The 15982-nt window shown below is 45.1% G+C and overlaps 1 protein-coding gene across 1 annotated transcript in view; it reads left to right on the forward strand.

Annotated features, from left to right (window-relative positions):
- Window positions 1-15660, forward strand: part of TEDC1 (tubulin epsilon and delta complex 1) — a 63377-nt gene extending 47717 nt beyond the window's left edge. The window contains exon 8 of the mRNA XM_072343284.1: window positions 14437-15660. Within this exon, the coding sequence (XP_072199385.1) occupies window positions 14437-14796 (360 nt within the window). The 3' untranslated portion in view covers window positions 14797-15660. The remainder of the gene's footprint in view (window positions 1-14436) is intronic.
- The last annotated feature ends 322 nt before the right edge of the window (window positions 15661-15982 follow it).

The following is a 15982-nucleotide window of genomic DNA, read 5'->3' on the forward strand; positions in this document are numbered from 1 at the left end:
TGAAATAGATGCTCTGATTGTTTTTGAATGATTTTTGGTCAAGTTCCACTGTTTCTGAGATTCACAGAATGTCATTTGAGTGCATAACTGTGGGGAAACAAATGGAGTGTGTCTTGGTGTGTTGTTAAAAGGATAGTTTATAGCAAGTGCTTCCTCTTCTGCATCCCCCAGAACAGAATTGTTTCGTAATGCTGCTACGTGACAGCATTTTGGAAAGCCTGGAGGTCAGATGACTCTCCATTAATCCTCTTTAAATCAACCCTTCTTTCTGTCAGCAAAGCAGCCTACGTGCTGCTTTCTGCCTGCAGCCTGCCTTCTTTCCCCCAGCCGAGATGCTTGCTGAGTGCAGGCTGCTCTATCAGTTGTGTCCCCTTCAGTCCTTTCCCCGGAGAAATAAGCTTATCACATCTTTCCTTCTATATTCTTTTTTTAGTCAAACAAAGAGAAGTTACAGCGGTAGCTAAAGTGGTCATTATCTCTAACTTTGTGTCTTGTGATAGTGAGGCATCTGGAAATTATCTTGGCTCTCACAAGCATGCCCATATGAGGGACAGTAAGTTTTATTATAGCTGCTGTGCCCACTGTGTTGTACTTCATGAGAGCCGTGATTATCCACCGAGTAATTATGTTGGTTGTTAGCAATGCGCCTGGTGTCTGTGCCAGGCAGTTGAGTAGAAACCATTCCAAAGAACTGAGGACGTGTGATTAGATGTGATATTCTGGGGAAGAGACAGCCACAGTTGTTAAAGAGAGGAATCACAAATCTAAAACCTGCTGGAGCTCTTGGAGGGGAAGCACTGGGCATGTGGGCAAGAGAGGATGGGTTGATGTCATCCACTTGCATTTAGAAATGGCATTTGATAAAGTTCCTGAATGGATTCTCAACCAAAATAAACTGCCCATGTGAATGTGTTTCCTCTGACCCTTGGGCAAACAGAGCAGGAAGAGGAGAGCAGGCGTCTGTGGTCAGTTTGCACAGGGAGGTGAGAAGCAAGAGGCCCAAGTGCAAGATGCTCAGTCACTGGGAGCACACATGAAGGACAGCAGGAAAGGATCAAGGGCCCTCTTAGAGTGATAGAATGGCTTTAAGGTTGGAGATGACCTTAAAGATTATCCACTTCTCAGCTCCCTTCTATGGGCAGGATTGCCAACCACCAGATCAAACTGCCCAGGATCCCATCCAGCCTGGTCTTGAGCACCTTCAGAGATGGGGCATCCACACCAATCTGGGCAGCCTGTGCCAGCACCTCATCACCATCTGAGTAAAAAATACTGTCTACATCTAACCTGAATCTTTTAGTTAAATCTTTTGGTTTAAAGCCATTCCCCCGTGTCCTCTCACAATTGGACTGTAAAAAGTCGATTGCCTCCTGCTTCTAAGCTCCCTTCAAGTACCAGAAGGCCACAGTGAGATCTCCAGTAACTTTGTGGTACTGAATATCAAAGTGATAGAATGCCAGATAAAATGGGATGGGAGATAAATGTGCTAACAATGCATCCGGAGGAAGGTCATAATTTTATGTCTGTTTATGGGATCTGGCCATCGTGTCATGTGAATGAGCTCTTGGGGTTACGGCAGTAGTTGTGTGAAGATGTCAGTGGTCACAAATAGCAAATTAAATCCTAAGAATTGTAAGCCAGGCAGAAGAAAGTGAAATTGAAAATATTTCTATCAGTTTCTGGTACACCGTGTGCAGTTCTGGTTGTTGTCTGTGCTAAAAGAAAGACATGATTGAACTGGAAAGGCATAGAACAGGGGAAGTGATGGTGACCCAAGCTGTGAAAGGGTTTCTGTGCAAGGAACGTTCAGCTGGTTTAGGGCTCCCTGCTCTGCAAGAGGAGGCAGTGAAGGGGAGTATCACGCTGGAGCAGGAGCAAACAATTGTGCTGTTCTGCTGCTCCTTCATTCTCATGACTGGGCAAGATCAGGAAGGAAAAAAATCTGTTGTTAAGTAATAAATATGAAAAATGCTCTTTGGCCGAGGAAGCCCTTCAGCCAAAAACTGCTGAAGTTTAGAAAGTTGTGTCTTCCAGTGAAGTATGGCTATGTATTTGTCTAGTGCTGAACTTTTCCACTTGCAACTTGCTGCTGTGTTGGGTTGCAGACAGGCTGCTGGGTTAGGTGGACTTTGAGGGGTCTTTAACATAAGGATGGAAGGACTGAAGCAAGATAGGAATTTTCAAATACAGGGCAATTTCTGTGGAGGGAAGAGATTTTTTTCTTTCCTGTGCTTTCCAGGAATGGGACAAAAATGTGCTTAAATTACAACACAGTTCTCATTACATATTAAAGAAATAATTTCCTTGGACCCTGTACAAGGCAGCTTATGCAAATATCTGTCAGGGATGGCTGAAGAGGAGCTGGGCCTGCTTGTACAACTGTGGATTGGGCTTGAAACCTGAATCTACGATTGACTGATGGATTTAGGACAAGGTCGAGGTATTTCAGCTGTGTTAATGTCAGTGCTATGCTACCCCACAGCGTCTGGTTTGCAGCACTAAACACAACTGCTTGTTGGTCAAGGTGTGCTATCGGGGCAATATATCTGTCTTTTATAAGACTGATAATTTGTACAGCGTGATTCTGGTACAGAAAAGTGTCCATCTTTAATCTTTTAAAATTAAGTAAGTTGTTTTCCTCAGGAAAGCATTTACTTCTGATTATCTCTGCCTGCTTCCAGCTCTTTTCTTTCCTTCCAGTTTTGTGCTTGGAATGACCCTGAAACCATTTTCCTTTCAAGGACGTTGACTGCAGATAACTGGATATTGCTATGGGATTTGGGTGATTCGTGAAACCCTGATTAATATGACATTTTAACCGATACCCATCTGTAGGCAGAATTGTGTTCGGTATCTTGGAGGAGAAGAGGCATAAGACATACCTGTATGGGCAGAGGTGTGATCTGAATATGTGGCTTTCTTATAGTTAGCTGTGCTCTTTTCCGTTCAGCTCTATTCTTTTCCATTCAGCCCTGGGTAAATAATCACTTCTTCTTGGATGACATTTTGGTTGGTTAAGCTTTAGAAATGTTCTCTGCTTGAAGAAAAAAGTAACTGAAAAAGAAGTCGTCTCTGAATTTGAAAACAGATCTTGTTTGTTTGTTTGTTCCTTCCTTAATATTTATTCTCTGCTCCTCTGTTTGAGGGAGGTTATGATTTCAGGTTAAACATTCTGTATCCAGGAGCTGGAGCGCAGGATGCCTTGACTCCAAATGAGGATCTTCCTCAGTTTTAATCACACAAATGCTCATCTGCTACTGAGCTTCTGTTGGAGCTCATGATATTGTAATATGGGATCTTGGTGTTCAAAAGGGTTTAAAAACAAGCCAGACTCCTTTCAGGTGATGGTGTGTTGGAGCTTGCTCATATATGCATCTCTGAAGAGTGGCTGAGAGAGAGCCAGAGCCATTAAACTGAGCTTGGATGTGCTTCCTCCGTGTCTGAGCCCTGTCCAGAAGTTCTAGCTGTGCTGGGCTACCCATGCCTAAGCACAGAGCACTGGGAGCTGATGGAGGAACTATGGTCCTGCTGCCACTGCACAGTAAGGCCTAACTTGCATGAAAACCAAGGCATGGGCAGTGCCTGTGCACGGGTGGGGAAGTAGAAATAACATTTCCAACCCTCTGCATGGCTAGTGGGGCCGAGTGTGGTGTTTGCTGGCTGCCCAGTGTGAGCTCAGTGTGATCCCTAATGCAGGGCCATGTTGTTGCAGCTTGAAGCACAGGCTTGTGGCAAAGCAGCAGCTGAGCTCTTGGTGGAAAGCTCTCTGAAGCTTTGTGCTCTTTTTCTCTTTGGAAGCAAACTGTTCCCATTTCATCTTGTCTATTTTTGCTGTTTATTCTCATTCTCCAGGCTTTCTGCTAATATGAAGATGTCAGTGCAGCGAGTGGTTAATAATTACCCAGGCTTTGGGGATGCAGGAAGCGGAGGAGTGCTGGGGATGGTTGGGAGCAGTCAGCATATTCCCTGCCCCGGTCCCAGAGTGTTGTTGTGTTCCACTTTGAAAACCTCCATCTGGAGCATCGAGCAGCTGTCAGTAGAGCTTTTCATGCAAAAAGGAATTGAAGAACTAGCAGGGCCACAAGAGCAGCTTTTGGAAGTGTATGGTTGGCTGGGCCCAGATGCCTGCGTAGGGGAGGAAACCCAGAGAGATCAACAGAAGCATCCATCAAAGGGAGCAGTGGAGGACATGGACGGGAGGGTGGCGAGGAGGGACGGGGCTAATGGCTTTTATGTGTAGTTTGTATTTTGTTAAATGTAGGATTACATTTGCTGCTGATGGAGCTGCCAAGGTATTAGCAGATTTAGGTTATTAGAAAGCATAGACCTGCTGTAAGCAGTAGGGAGTAAGATGTTTAAGGGATGGAATGCTTCCACTAAAAGGACATGCTGAGAGAGCTGGGGCTGTTCAGTGTGGAGAGGAGAAGGCTCTGGGGAGATCTGAGAGCCTCCTGTCAGGATCTACAGTGGGGTTATGAGAGGGAAGGGGGCCGAATCCTCAGCAGGGTCTGTGGAAACAGGGCAAGGGAAATGACTTCGAACTAACAGAGGGGAGATTTAGATTGGATAGAAGGAAGAAGGTTTTTACAATAGAGGCAGTGAGGCACTGGCACAGGTTGCCCAGAAAGAGGTGGTGGGCTTCCCATCCCTGGAGACGTTCAAGGCTGGATGGGACTTTGAGCACTTGATGGATTGCAGGGGAGTTGGACCAGATGTCCTTTAGGGGATCCTTTCCAACTCATGATTCAGTGTTCATGTGTGTGTTCTCTTTTTGCTTATGTATTTTGTTATGTTACTTTGTCTGGATTTTTTTATATCAGTTTTACTAACAGATCAGGCTGCTTTCTTTTGGTAAGTGCCCATGGATGCGTGTTGAGACCCAGGTGACAGCTCCAGGGGGCACTGTGCTTTGCCCTGTGCTGGAGGGAGAAAGAAAGAAGCCATCTCTGTGCATCGATATTCTCCACAGCAGGACCTGATGTTTGCATTAGATCCAAAGCCCTTAGTTCGCCTGGCTCGAGTAAAAGCATGGGGGAAAGTTCCTGCACGTGAGCAGAGCTGGGAGGTTTTTAAAATAATCTTGTTCACTTCTGAGAACTTCAGCCCATTACTCAGATTTGAATAGTCAGTGCTAAGCTTGCAGCATACAAACAGATGAAGAAGATAAGTATTTATTCTTTGTTTGCAGATGTAACTTGCTGTGCAGATTGCTGAATGAGTGCTGAACCGTGTGAGAAAGACTCCGTAGCAGTTGCTAAATCAGCAAACTGATTTCAAACACATAAAAACTGGAACCGAAAGTAAATTATCCCGCCTGACATTTTTCATGGGGCTTATATATTCTAAAGGACTCCAGCTCCATAGGGAAGACAGAAACATTTAAAAACCAGAGAGCTGTCTCCTGTTCTGCGTGCAGATCTCTGGGGTTTGAAGCGTGGCTGGAATTTGGTCTTGCTTCCCAAAAGATGCAATTTTTCCCTTAACCAAAATGCAGAATGTGTGCTTAGGAGATGGGATCAGTTGAGGCGTAATCGATAACCAGCGTTAATATTTTACTTGTGTTATTTACTGATGTGTCGGGTACCGACTAAGGCAGTGAAACATGCAGTAAATGCAGCTGAAGAATTATAATCCAGTAAATTTTAGATGAGCTTTATTTAACAATAAACTGTAAGGAAAAAAAAAACAACCACGCATCCCAATGAGAGGACGTGTTTTGTAGCCACCGTAAATGTTTTAGTGCGTTTTTTAAGGAATAAGTGTAGCACTTATGTTTTCACGCTGAAAAGCACATCAAACATGGACAAAAATCGGGAATGCCTACAGGGTTGAGATGTGCAGTGTGTGAGTTGGTGGCTCCCAGCACTGCCTATATTGAATGTGAAAAGCTGCAGGGATGATGGGTAGGGATTTGGGGTCCCTGTGGCCACCAAGCTGCTGGGTTTCTGGAGCTGAGGCTGTCTGGTGCACGGTGAGCTGTGATGATGCATCCCCCTCTGCCAGGGCTGCATCTTAGGGGTGTTCCTGCCTGACAGAGACTGTCTTAAACACCGCAGCTGGTGGCTGTATTTTAGGGCAGCTGTACCTGGAAAGCTCTGAGTGTGTTTTACTGAGCTTTTCCGAGTGGGTTTTTGGGACAGTAACTTCCAGAAGGTATCTGGATTGCTTATTACAGCTCAGGGCAGACCATCAGGGTGAGTTCTTCCTCCACCAGCAGAAGCTGTAAGTTTGCATATTCCACAGCACTGCTTGTGTTTCGGATGAGTTGATAGGAGCTTGGTGCTTTGGGGAAAAGGGCTGTTTGTGTTGATGCTTAACTGTGAGTTTCTTTTTTTTTTTTCTTAAAACCTTGGCCTCGTCCTTCCAGCTGTCTGCCCTGAAATCAAGGGTACTTGATCATAAGAGAAGAAAGTATCTAACTCTTTTCTGTGTCTGTCCCTTGTGCTTGTACAAGAGCTGACATAAAAGTAAATCTGTAATTTAATATTGTCAGATCTCTTCTTCCTAGACAGAAATGCATCTAAATAAGGCTTCAGTGCACTTCTGAGTTCAGAACTCACTCCTTGTAACTGTTTGTCTCATCAGCTCTCCCCAAGCCATGAGAGCTGTCAGGCTTTTCCCTTTGCAGGCTGTAGCTGCAGGGCTCACCCTGTGCCTCCCTCCTGCCAGCATCTCGATGGCCATTCAGGCAGCTTTGTGCCCACTGCAGCCTCTGCTCACCAGCAAAGCCGTGAGAGAAATTCCTTCAGCTGAACAAGTTTTTGGAGCAATGGCTTTCAAAAGCTTTTTCACTGAAACTCTGCAAATGGTTTTATGCTGACAGATCTTCACCTGAGGGTTAGCGCTCGTTTGCCTCCCGCCACCATTGTGTTGGGTTGCTGGAGTGAGCTTTGCTTGCTCAGAATGCACAAGTCCAAGCAGCCCTGTGTGTCCTGGCGTGGCTGCTTTCATGCTGAACAGAGTGATGCAGCTCTGCTCATGTAGCACTGGAGCCCTCCAAGCCCAGCCAAGTCACCTACATCTGAGAAGGTATCTCCTATCAGCGGTGTTTGTCTGCTGCCTGAGATAAAAATTGGGAAGAACAAATTGAAAACTAAGTGAGCAATTTATTACACGAAGCAATGCTTGTCTGCTGCCTTCCTCTGTAATTTGTCGCTGTCAGTCTTTGCTCAGAGAAGCTCCGCAGCCTTTTTGCAAGTGTCTGAATGACTGAAACTGACGTACTGTGGTTTTCATTTAATACTTTTTCAGCTTGTGCACGTTCCTATATTCATTTCTGTGATCTTTTAATTGAATTTGAAGATTGAAATAGTGTAAAGATAAAACCAATTAGGAAGAAATAAAAGGCTGGTCTGCTAGATGGGATTTTTCTGGTTATTGCAAGTACTGAGGACTTAGAATTTGGAGACAGAAATGATTCCCCATGTACACTGAGAACTGTGTGCCATGTGGGATTTCTGCAAGTCTAAACTTCATCTCCCTGTGTCACTGATGGAGACCCTGCAAGTTGGTGCTCCTGGCTGGAGCCATCCCACCTTCACAGCGTAGTGGGACCGTACTGGGGGGGTTGTCTAGCTTAAGGGAAGCAGCTGAAGAGGTTTAAATAGTCCAGTTAATGTTTGGGGATTTGTTCCTGCTTGGTTCTGTCATCAGAGTTGCTTCAAATGTCATGTTTCGCCTTTGGTTCCTATCTGTTTTTCTCTGTTTGAGTTCAGTACCCCTCCAAAGTTACACTGGCAAAGCAAACTGCTCCTACTAAAACCCGAGGAACAGATAGTTCAGAAAATATCCAGACAACAAGAAACGTTCTTCTAGTGAGAAGCTTTCAGCCCTGCCCTCTTGCTGCTGCCCTCAGGTACGTCCCACCCCACTGCTGCCCACTCAGCCCTTGGGCACACCACACAGCAGCCTCACAGTTTGGTCGCTTTGGGGCCTAAGAGGATTAATTTCCCTCTTGCTTTTTCCTGTGCAATAGATATTCACAGGCTCAGCAAACAGGCACAGCGCTTATCTCTTATGTGCTTTTGTGTTTCATGCTGATATTTGCAGGTTTACTTTGCATTTTCTTGTAAAGACCCTGGAAAATCTTCCTAGCGTTCCTTTCCTGGTCTCTCAGGCCGGTGTCCTTTACTGTTATCTGAAGCTTGTGTGATTTATTTGACTCCTGCCAGTGTGGTATTTTGTTGCATGATGCCAAATACAGACTGACTTGATTCTCTTAATTAAAAAAATAAAGAAAGTGATCAGAAATGTGGTACGTCTTTATGCAGGGTCAGGGGCTGGTTGCTCCTCTGTGTGAGATTGCACTGTAAGAAACACTGAACTTTTTGTTGCTTTGCTTCCTCACCACCATAATGCTTTCTATTAGAGAACAGCATGGATGCTGTCTTGAAGCCTTATGAAGTGCTTTGCACTGTTGAGTGCATAGTGGGGGGAAAGAAAGCACACAGCAGCAGTGCCTGGTCAGACTCTTGTGGTTGTTCTCCCTGAATGCAGCTATGCACGTTTGTGATATTAAACTTGTATTTTTAGTTTCTCCCCCAGAGGACTCCTCCTCCAGCTAAAAGCTGGCCTTCTATTGCTGGATGAAGTAGGTGCATTGCTGCTGTGGCTTCCCTGTCAATTTGTTTTGCACTGACAATAGGTGTGCCTGGAAGCTAGCGTTTGAATAGAGAACGTCTTGCTTAAAATGCATAAGATGGAGATGTATACATTCCTCTCTAATTGCAGGAAATTGCAAATCCGGGCAAAATTTGGAATGCAGCTGCTTGTATAATTACATCTCCTGTCAGTTGCTGTAGCTCAGCTTTAGTACCCTTCTAAAATGCCTTCGTAGTTTGTGGTACAAATAATGCACGCATTAATATTACTTTGATATTGCCCCTTTTGGGTTATTCTCCTCCATTTCCAGAGGCCTAAGCTGTTTCTTCTTGCTGAACTCATAATGAATGTGAGAAATCAGTAATTATACTGGGGTGAAATGTTGCTGTTAGCTATTTGTCAAGCCAAAGCTTTGAGTTTTTAGTAGGAAATACCTACACGTGTACCTCAAGCCAGTTGGATCTGCTTTACAGCTTCAGGTATGGGATATGTGCCAACAAATGGTATTCCTGGCTTTGTGAAATAGGAGGCAGTGGGCTCATTGGGAAAGTGCTAGATTGTTGGTAGCCAAGTGGTACTGTCTGCTACTGGTCATCCATTGAAGAATTACACATAGGTGATCATTCTGGGCTTAATGGAATGGATTAACCTCGCTTACACCGCTGTCACAATTGCAAAGTGATTGACAAACTGGATAGGGTTAAGGGAGGGGGTGACAAAAGAATTATTCTATCCCTCTTCTGGGGCGGTTAGAGAAATGGAATTGAACCAAGGCAAAGTTGCTGCTGGATGATGTTCTGTAAGTTCCTGGGCAGGAGTGGAGTTCTGCAGGCACAGGACTTAATTGAGGTGAGAAATGGCATAACAAGACCCAGCGGCTGAGGCAGAGCTTAGCACAAAGATGCACATTTTGAGCCATAAGTGTATTTTACTGCAGAAATAACACTGTGATAGAGTAGGGTTTTTGATCAAGTGGAGCTTGTGCTTAAGAAAAAAGTGTGTTTCTAAAGGAGACCCCGTAGCTCACCAAATGTAGTAGAACACAGCTCAAATTACTGGGTAAGATACCGTAGCCTGTGCTATGCAGAAGGTTAGGCTACTTAAGCACTTCATTTTAGCTTTAAATCTGTAAATGCATGCGTGCCTTGCTATTAAATGGGCTATTTCAGAAGAACATCATGTCTCTGTGTGTACAATCAAGGATCGCACAAGAAGAAGGGAACCTCATTTAGGCAGGGCAGTGTGGGAAGTGTTCGGCTGGTAAAATAGAAAATGATGGTTTCCAGAGCTTTTAACTGGTTATTCTTCGGGTCGTGGAAATTGCTGCAGAAAATTAAAAACCTTGAAAGCTTATCACAAAGAGGCTTGATTCAATGAGACAAGTTTTATAGGGCCGCGGTGCTAACTCTATCACTTCCTTAGAGGTTTGAAATTACATTTGGGCAAGTTGCTCTAAGGTACGAATAGGAAATTAGAATAAGGCGGGTATTTTTGTAATAGTAAAGCACCTGCTTTGCTCGGTGTTGTAGTGTTTCCAGAGTAGCTTATTGCAGACTGCCGATACTGTGTCCTTGTCTTTCTATCTAAGTGCCTTTATTGAACGCTGGGGGTCTGATTTTTTGGGTAGGTGCTGTTCAGCAAATGCTTGAGCTTTGTAGGGTGAAAAGTATCAGGTGATTATGCCTCGATAGCAAAAGCAGCGTGGCTTGATTGCTTGGGCACTGCATCCATTCACGTCTCCTAATTTCCTTTCACTCCCCAACCCCAAAGATGAGATCTGAGGTTTTGCTGTTAGGTTCCCGTGGCTCTGAGCACAAGCAGCTTCCTTCAGGTGCATCACTGAGTGGGGCAGAGCATTCCTTTGCTTTGCGAGGCTGCTTTCAGGTTGTCATGTGAGGTGGTGCCAAGCTGAGATACTGGCATCCAGCATTGGGAAGATTGCCACTTCAGTTACATCATTACTGGAAAGGGCTTAAATAATGCCGTGTGGTTACCCAGAGGTTTCACAAGATCTCTGTGGGATGCTGTGCATTTTGGCAAAGTTCTGCCCAAGTGAGTTCGTGTCCAGTTTGCTGCTTAGCAGAAAAAGAGCAATTTTGGCATCATTTTCATTGCACTTCCCATTAGTGAGCCGTTAAAACTCTATGAGGCGGAGCAGCCTCTCGGGGATGTTTGAGCCTCATAGAATGAGACACAAGCTCTGGGAAGCTCATTACCAGCAAGGTGCAGGCAAACAGGAGGGAGCTGGGGAAAGCACAACAATTGGGAAGGGCTGAGTTTTGAGCAGGGATGAGATAAAGGGATTGCACATCTTCAGCAGCTGAGGAAAGCAGACCTCCCACAAGGTGGGACGTGGTCTTGGGAGTGGGAAGCATAGCAGGCTTTGTCCACTCTGAAACATGCAGAGGATTCTGGAGTGTGTGTAACTGCTCTGTTGGAATTACAGGTGTGCTGAAGTGTTGTGAGCTGCTAACCGGATCGGTGCTGGCTCCAGAGCAGGGGATGTAAACTGGAAGATGCTGCTTTTCTTATCATCTGGTTCCCTGTAGTTCAGTGTGGCTGTTCTCCAAATGCACCGGGTCCCTTTGGGATGAGGTTGGCTCTGTAGAAGTGGAAACGCCAATCGTTGTGTTGTGTTTGTTTGATGCGGGTGTGCAGCTCTTGTCAGACAGCGCTGTGTGCCTAATGGGGAATAAAAGTTCCAGCTGGTAGATTGAGACTGAAAGGCAGAGCTGTGGGATAGGAAGGGGGCAGGCACGAAACGCTGAGGCTCCTAATCCTTTACAATATGTTTGTTTAATAGAAAGTGGTCTGCTGAGATTGTTTTGCCGTGTGGAATAATCATTATGTGCTGACTAATGGGAGACAGCAAGCTGTTAAAGAGCATCAATTAACCATTCAGGAGGGATGCTAGTGAGTGTTTTCACAAGTCTTCAGGATATGAAGAGTAAAGAATGTTACTGGAAGGCGACCCCAAGAGATTTTTAGCTATTCAAGTCTACAAAGAGCAGAAAGAGTGTTTGTGAAGATGTATGGGGTTACAGAGTTTACCTTTATCAGGAAGAGCAGTGCAAAGAATAAATTGAACTGGCCCTCCAGCTCCAGATCGCCCTGATATGACGGGAATAGCACTTTGCTAAACTTGTCCTCTTATTTCTTAACGTTTGCTTGCTAAATTCATCTAACATCATTGTTCCTGGAAACGTTGGTCCTCTTCACAGAAGACAGTATGCGCAGTGCCTTTCTGATGCTGTGTTTCCCTGTCTGCTGTCCTTGTCCTTACCTCTGCTATTGCTTCAGCACAGTAATTCCTACCTCATCTGTTTCTGCAGTGAGTTAAAACTCAGTGCACTTAATGCTGAAAGGAGCGTGCTCTTCCATCTTGTGTCTTAGTAATAACACCCTCCACCTTTGGCTGGCGTGAAAACCTAAGTTTCATTAGGAATACCTTATGCAGCCCTCGTAGCATTCTGCAGTGAGTTTTAATGCAGAATAACTTTTTGTGGGCTCTGTTTGCGTACTGATTTTGTTCTGCTTAAGTAACTGGAGATTTTCCCCATCCTTCATTCCAGTGTTAAATCCACTCAGTGCAAACTTCACTTTCCGTTTATTCAATTCAATTTTGGCAACGGGGTGTGCAGGTAACGTGGAATTTGTTTTCTCTGCTTTGTTTCTTCTGTATTGCTGTTAGAGAACTGAGCTGCAGTTGCTCTTGTAGCCAACAGTGAGAGGTGCCCTGGGATTCAGTGGGGATTATGATAAAGAGAGACCCTTGGTTGTTGGACAAGGGCAAAGATGGACTTCTCCCTGCTTCAACTCTATTCAAATGCTTTAATCAGCAGAGGTCTCCTTTAACAGATGGTTCTGCATCGATAAAGCCTTTAGCAAGTTAGGAAAAATTCAGAGCAACTTATTTCTTTTCTGACTTGATTGATTTTCTTGATCTTCGTTGAGGGTGGGGAGGGATAATGCATCAGAAGACTCTGGAGAGGATTAATTGCTTGGCTGCAAAACACATGAAGATATACTGATAAAAGACTTGGAATAAATGAAGGAAGCCCTGGCTGCGCTGCTGTCAGTGGAGGAGTTTAGCAGTGCCTTCAGCTCTGACTGATCTCTGGTGTTTCAGAGATACCAAACATTCCCCAGCTTACAGAGAACTGGTCAAAGCCCTAACGCATGAGATACCAATATCCTGATGCAGATCTGTGGATTTAAAACCCTGAGGAGGAGTTCAGCTTCACCCCTAGCTGAGGATGGGAGGAGTGCAAGGGGTGTCATTAGCGCCGAGTTGACCTGAGCTGAGCTTTGGCCAAAGGATTCATCCTTGGAGCAGCAATGGAGCATTTCATGATTCATTATCCTCACAGTAGGCAACAATGTCTTATTCTGAAGCTGAATATCTAGTTCATGTTTCCATCCATTTGATCTTCTTATGCCTTTGTCAGCAAAGTCTGGTCTCTCACCTCTATCTTTTTGACTTTTCGGATCTAAAACAAGTTGTGTCTCTGCATGAGTGGAATAGTTGGAGCTCTTGAAGTCACACAATATAAGGCTTGTTTTCTGGGCTGTGAGTCATTGGGTGACCTGCCTTTGAATCCTACTCTGTTTCCTTTTCGTTTGAAATTTCACTGTTTTTCAGCTGAGCTGATTTGGCAGCTGGCTGCAGTTGCAGAAAGCTGTGAGGCTGCCTTGCCTGTTGCTGCTAGATATGTGGGCCCGCTTGTGGCCCCAGCCCTGGTGCTCTCCACACCACTCAGGACCTGCTTGGGCTTGGTAATGCATTTCTGATGGGCTTTAGAAGTTGATTGGGCTGATGGAGATGGCTAATAGAGCCGTGAGAAGGCAAAGCAGTGGAAATGTGGGGCAGGGAGGGGGCCGCTTAGTGGACTGCCCCATGCCAGGCTGTTCCCTTCCCAGTTCCACCCACAGCTCTCCAGCCATCAGCTTGTGTTGAACTCCACCAGCCACCACCTAGAGGCTGCGTACAACATAATGTGATGTTAGCCCAAGGACCATTTCCCTGAAGGCCTCAGCAGGGAAACCTCTTCTTACGAACGTTTCCCCACTGACAGCTACGTTTTGAGATGACTCACTGAATTCGTGTTTAATCCACTTGTGAAATTGGCAAGGCAATTACCATCTTGCAAGTTCTCCAAATCAAATTGTTAGTGAACATTAAATAAAATGCTTTGGAGAAATCCCAGTATATACAATTGCTTTTATCCAGACTACTCTGTCACAAGAAAAGCTTTGTTTTATTGAGCCTATCTTCAGCTCAAGTGTGCTGCCTGTAATTCATTTTGGTCTTAGCCTGTACTTCTTTGTCTCTGCTTCATTATTTTTGTTTTACTACTTGTTACCCATAATGAGAATGAAGGAATTGCTAGCTTCCACTTGCCATCCCTCCTTTCTCACGTTGCCAAGTGCAGAATTGCAAGTGGAATGAGTGCCGTTAGTCATTAAGCAGTTAATCAGCTCTGACAACGTGGTGGCTGACAACATGGAGGTGATGAAGGTCACTCTCCTGGGTTCCCCTTCATGCTCTGTGTTGTGAGGGGAGAACATGGAGCCCTTGTGTGTTAATCATCAGGGGGTGCTGGGCTGTGAAGTTGACCAGAAAGCTGACCACAGGCAGCTTTTTGGTCTCTGCTGCTACCTGATAGAAAACACATCAGCTTAACTCAGTTTTTGCTGCTGTGCACTTGACTTTGCTCTCAGTTGGCTCCTATTTCTTTGCTACATTCCAGTCCAAATGTGACATTTTGTGTTGCCTCCTGGCACGTGGAGCTGCTCACAGAAACCCATCATGCTCTTCTCTTTTTATCTCTACAGGTGAAAACAAGAGAGGAAGAACTGCAGAAAGAGGACTTCTATTCCAAACTAGGAAAGATAGAGGAATCAGTGGAGTTGAAACTACTAGATCTTGTGAACCATGGTGCTCCAAACAGAAATAAAATGCATGGGTCGTGCAGGCTGGTGTTTAGAAGCAAACATTCTGCCAGCAAAACAGGCTTTGGTGGATCTGTATCCAAGGAGCCCGTTCCAGTTGTCAGTGCTCCAGAGGTGATCAGAGAACTGAGGATGAGAGAGGCCAGCCTACAGAGAGAGCTGAAGCAGCTGCAGGACGAGTGCAAGCAGAGGTTGGATGGAATTGCAGAGAGGCTGGATGGAGTGATTTGTGTCTCTCCTTGAAGAGAGGAAGCTGGACTCGGAAGAACAAAGGAGTGGGCTTATTTGATCAGAACACACTTGTGCAGTTTGGCGTTGGGGGAGTGCAAGATGAGGAACCGAATGTGAGCTTTGATATTTAAGCCTGGGAACTGTAACTTGTTTCTACTTTGTGACTTGCACTGGGGCCGTAACCTCTGTGGTTCTGCCTGCAGCCTCTTTATTGCTAACCATGCCAATTAAATTCTGCAGCAGGCCTTAGTGGGAGTGTGCTTAAATTTCCCTTTTATCTTTTAGATGTTTAGTTCTTCTGCCAAGCACTGGCTCCTTCAGAATGCTCAGCTGCTAGACACAGCTTACTTTGAGGCTGCAGATTGGAGTACTAATTGCATTCAACATTTTCCAGCAAGTGGAAGCATTCATTAGTCAGGAGAATCCAGGTACTGGAGAACATACAAAGCACCAGGGCTCAGAGAGATTGGGAAAGCGTGTTATTTTAATTCAGCTGGTTTGCATATTTGTGGCAGCTATAAGGCAGCCACTGTAAAGAAAAACAAATGCCTAATAATAAATAAAGCAGCACGCTGACTTTGTTTGCTGGTGTAATGCACTTCAAGTAATGAGGTTCTCAAAGAGAACAAACTAGAAACCCATTCACCACGTTATGAGTCACAGTGTGATAACTTACGGGTCTGCTATAGGAAGTTTCTGTAAGATAGAAGTATGACCCTTGCTTCCATGTGTGAGGAGTCTCCAAGCTCTTATCTCTCCAGGGAGGCTTCTTTCCCTGGAATATGCAAATGCTTTTCACTTGGCATGCATTTCCTGCCCTTTTCTGCTTTGCTCTCACTAAACAATGTTTTTATATGCTAGCTGTACGCTTTCAGGAATAAATAAAAGGAAAAGAAAGCAGTTTGATTTCACTGTGAATTGCTGTGAGCAGTGGGCTTTCCTTGGCCTGCCATTCTGCCTGTTGTTCCAGCTCACAGTGCTGATGGCCGCTCTTGGCTCCTACCTCAGCTAAATGTGAGCAACCTTTAAGGATCTTCCCAGGCACTGGGTGTGATTGCTGCTCTGCAGGTGGTGAGGCACAGGTGGGAGCAGATGGGCAAGGCTCAGGTTTCCTGGTTGCTTCAGCATCAAGTTCAGAGGCTTCCAGACCCTGCTTATCTGCAGTGCCTGTGTTGGTTCTCATGCAGTCTCTGCCAGA

Source organism: Excalfactoria chinensis, chromosome 8, assembly GCF_039878825.1.
Source record: "Excalfactoria chinensis isolate bCotChi1 chromosome 8, bCotChi1.hap2, whole genome shotgun sequence".
Classification (NCBI taxonomy): domain Eukaryota; kingdom Metazoa; phylum Chordata; class Aves; order Galliformes; family Phasianidae; genus Excalfactoria; species Excalfactoria chinensis.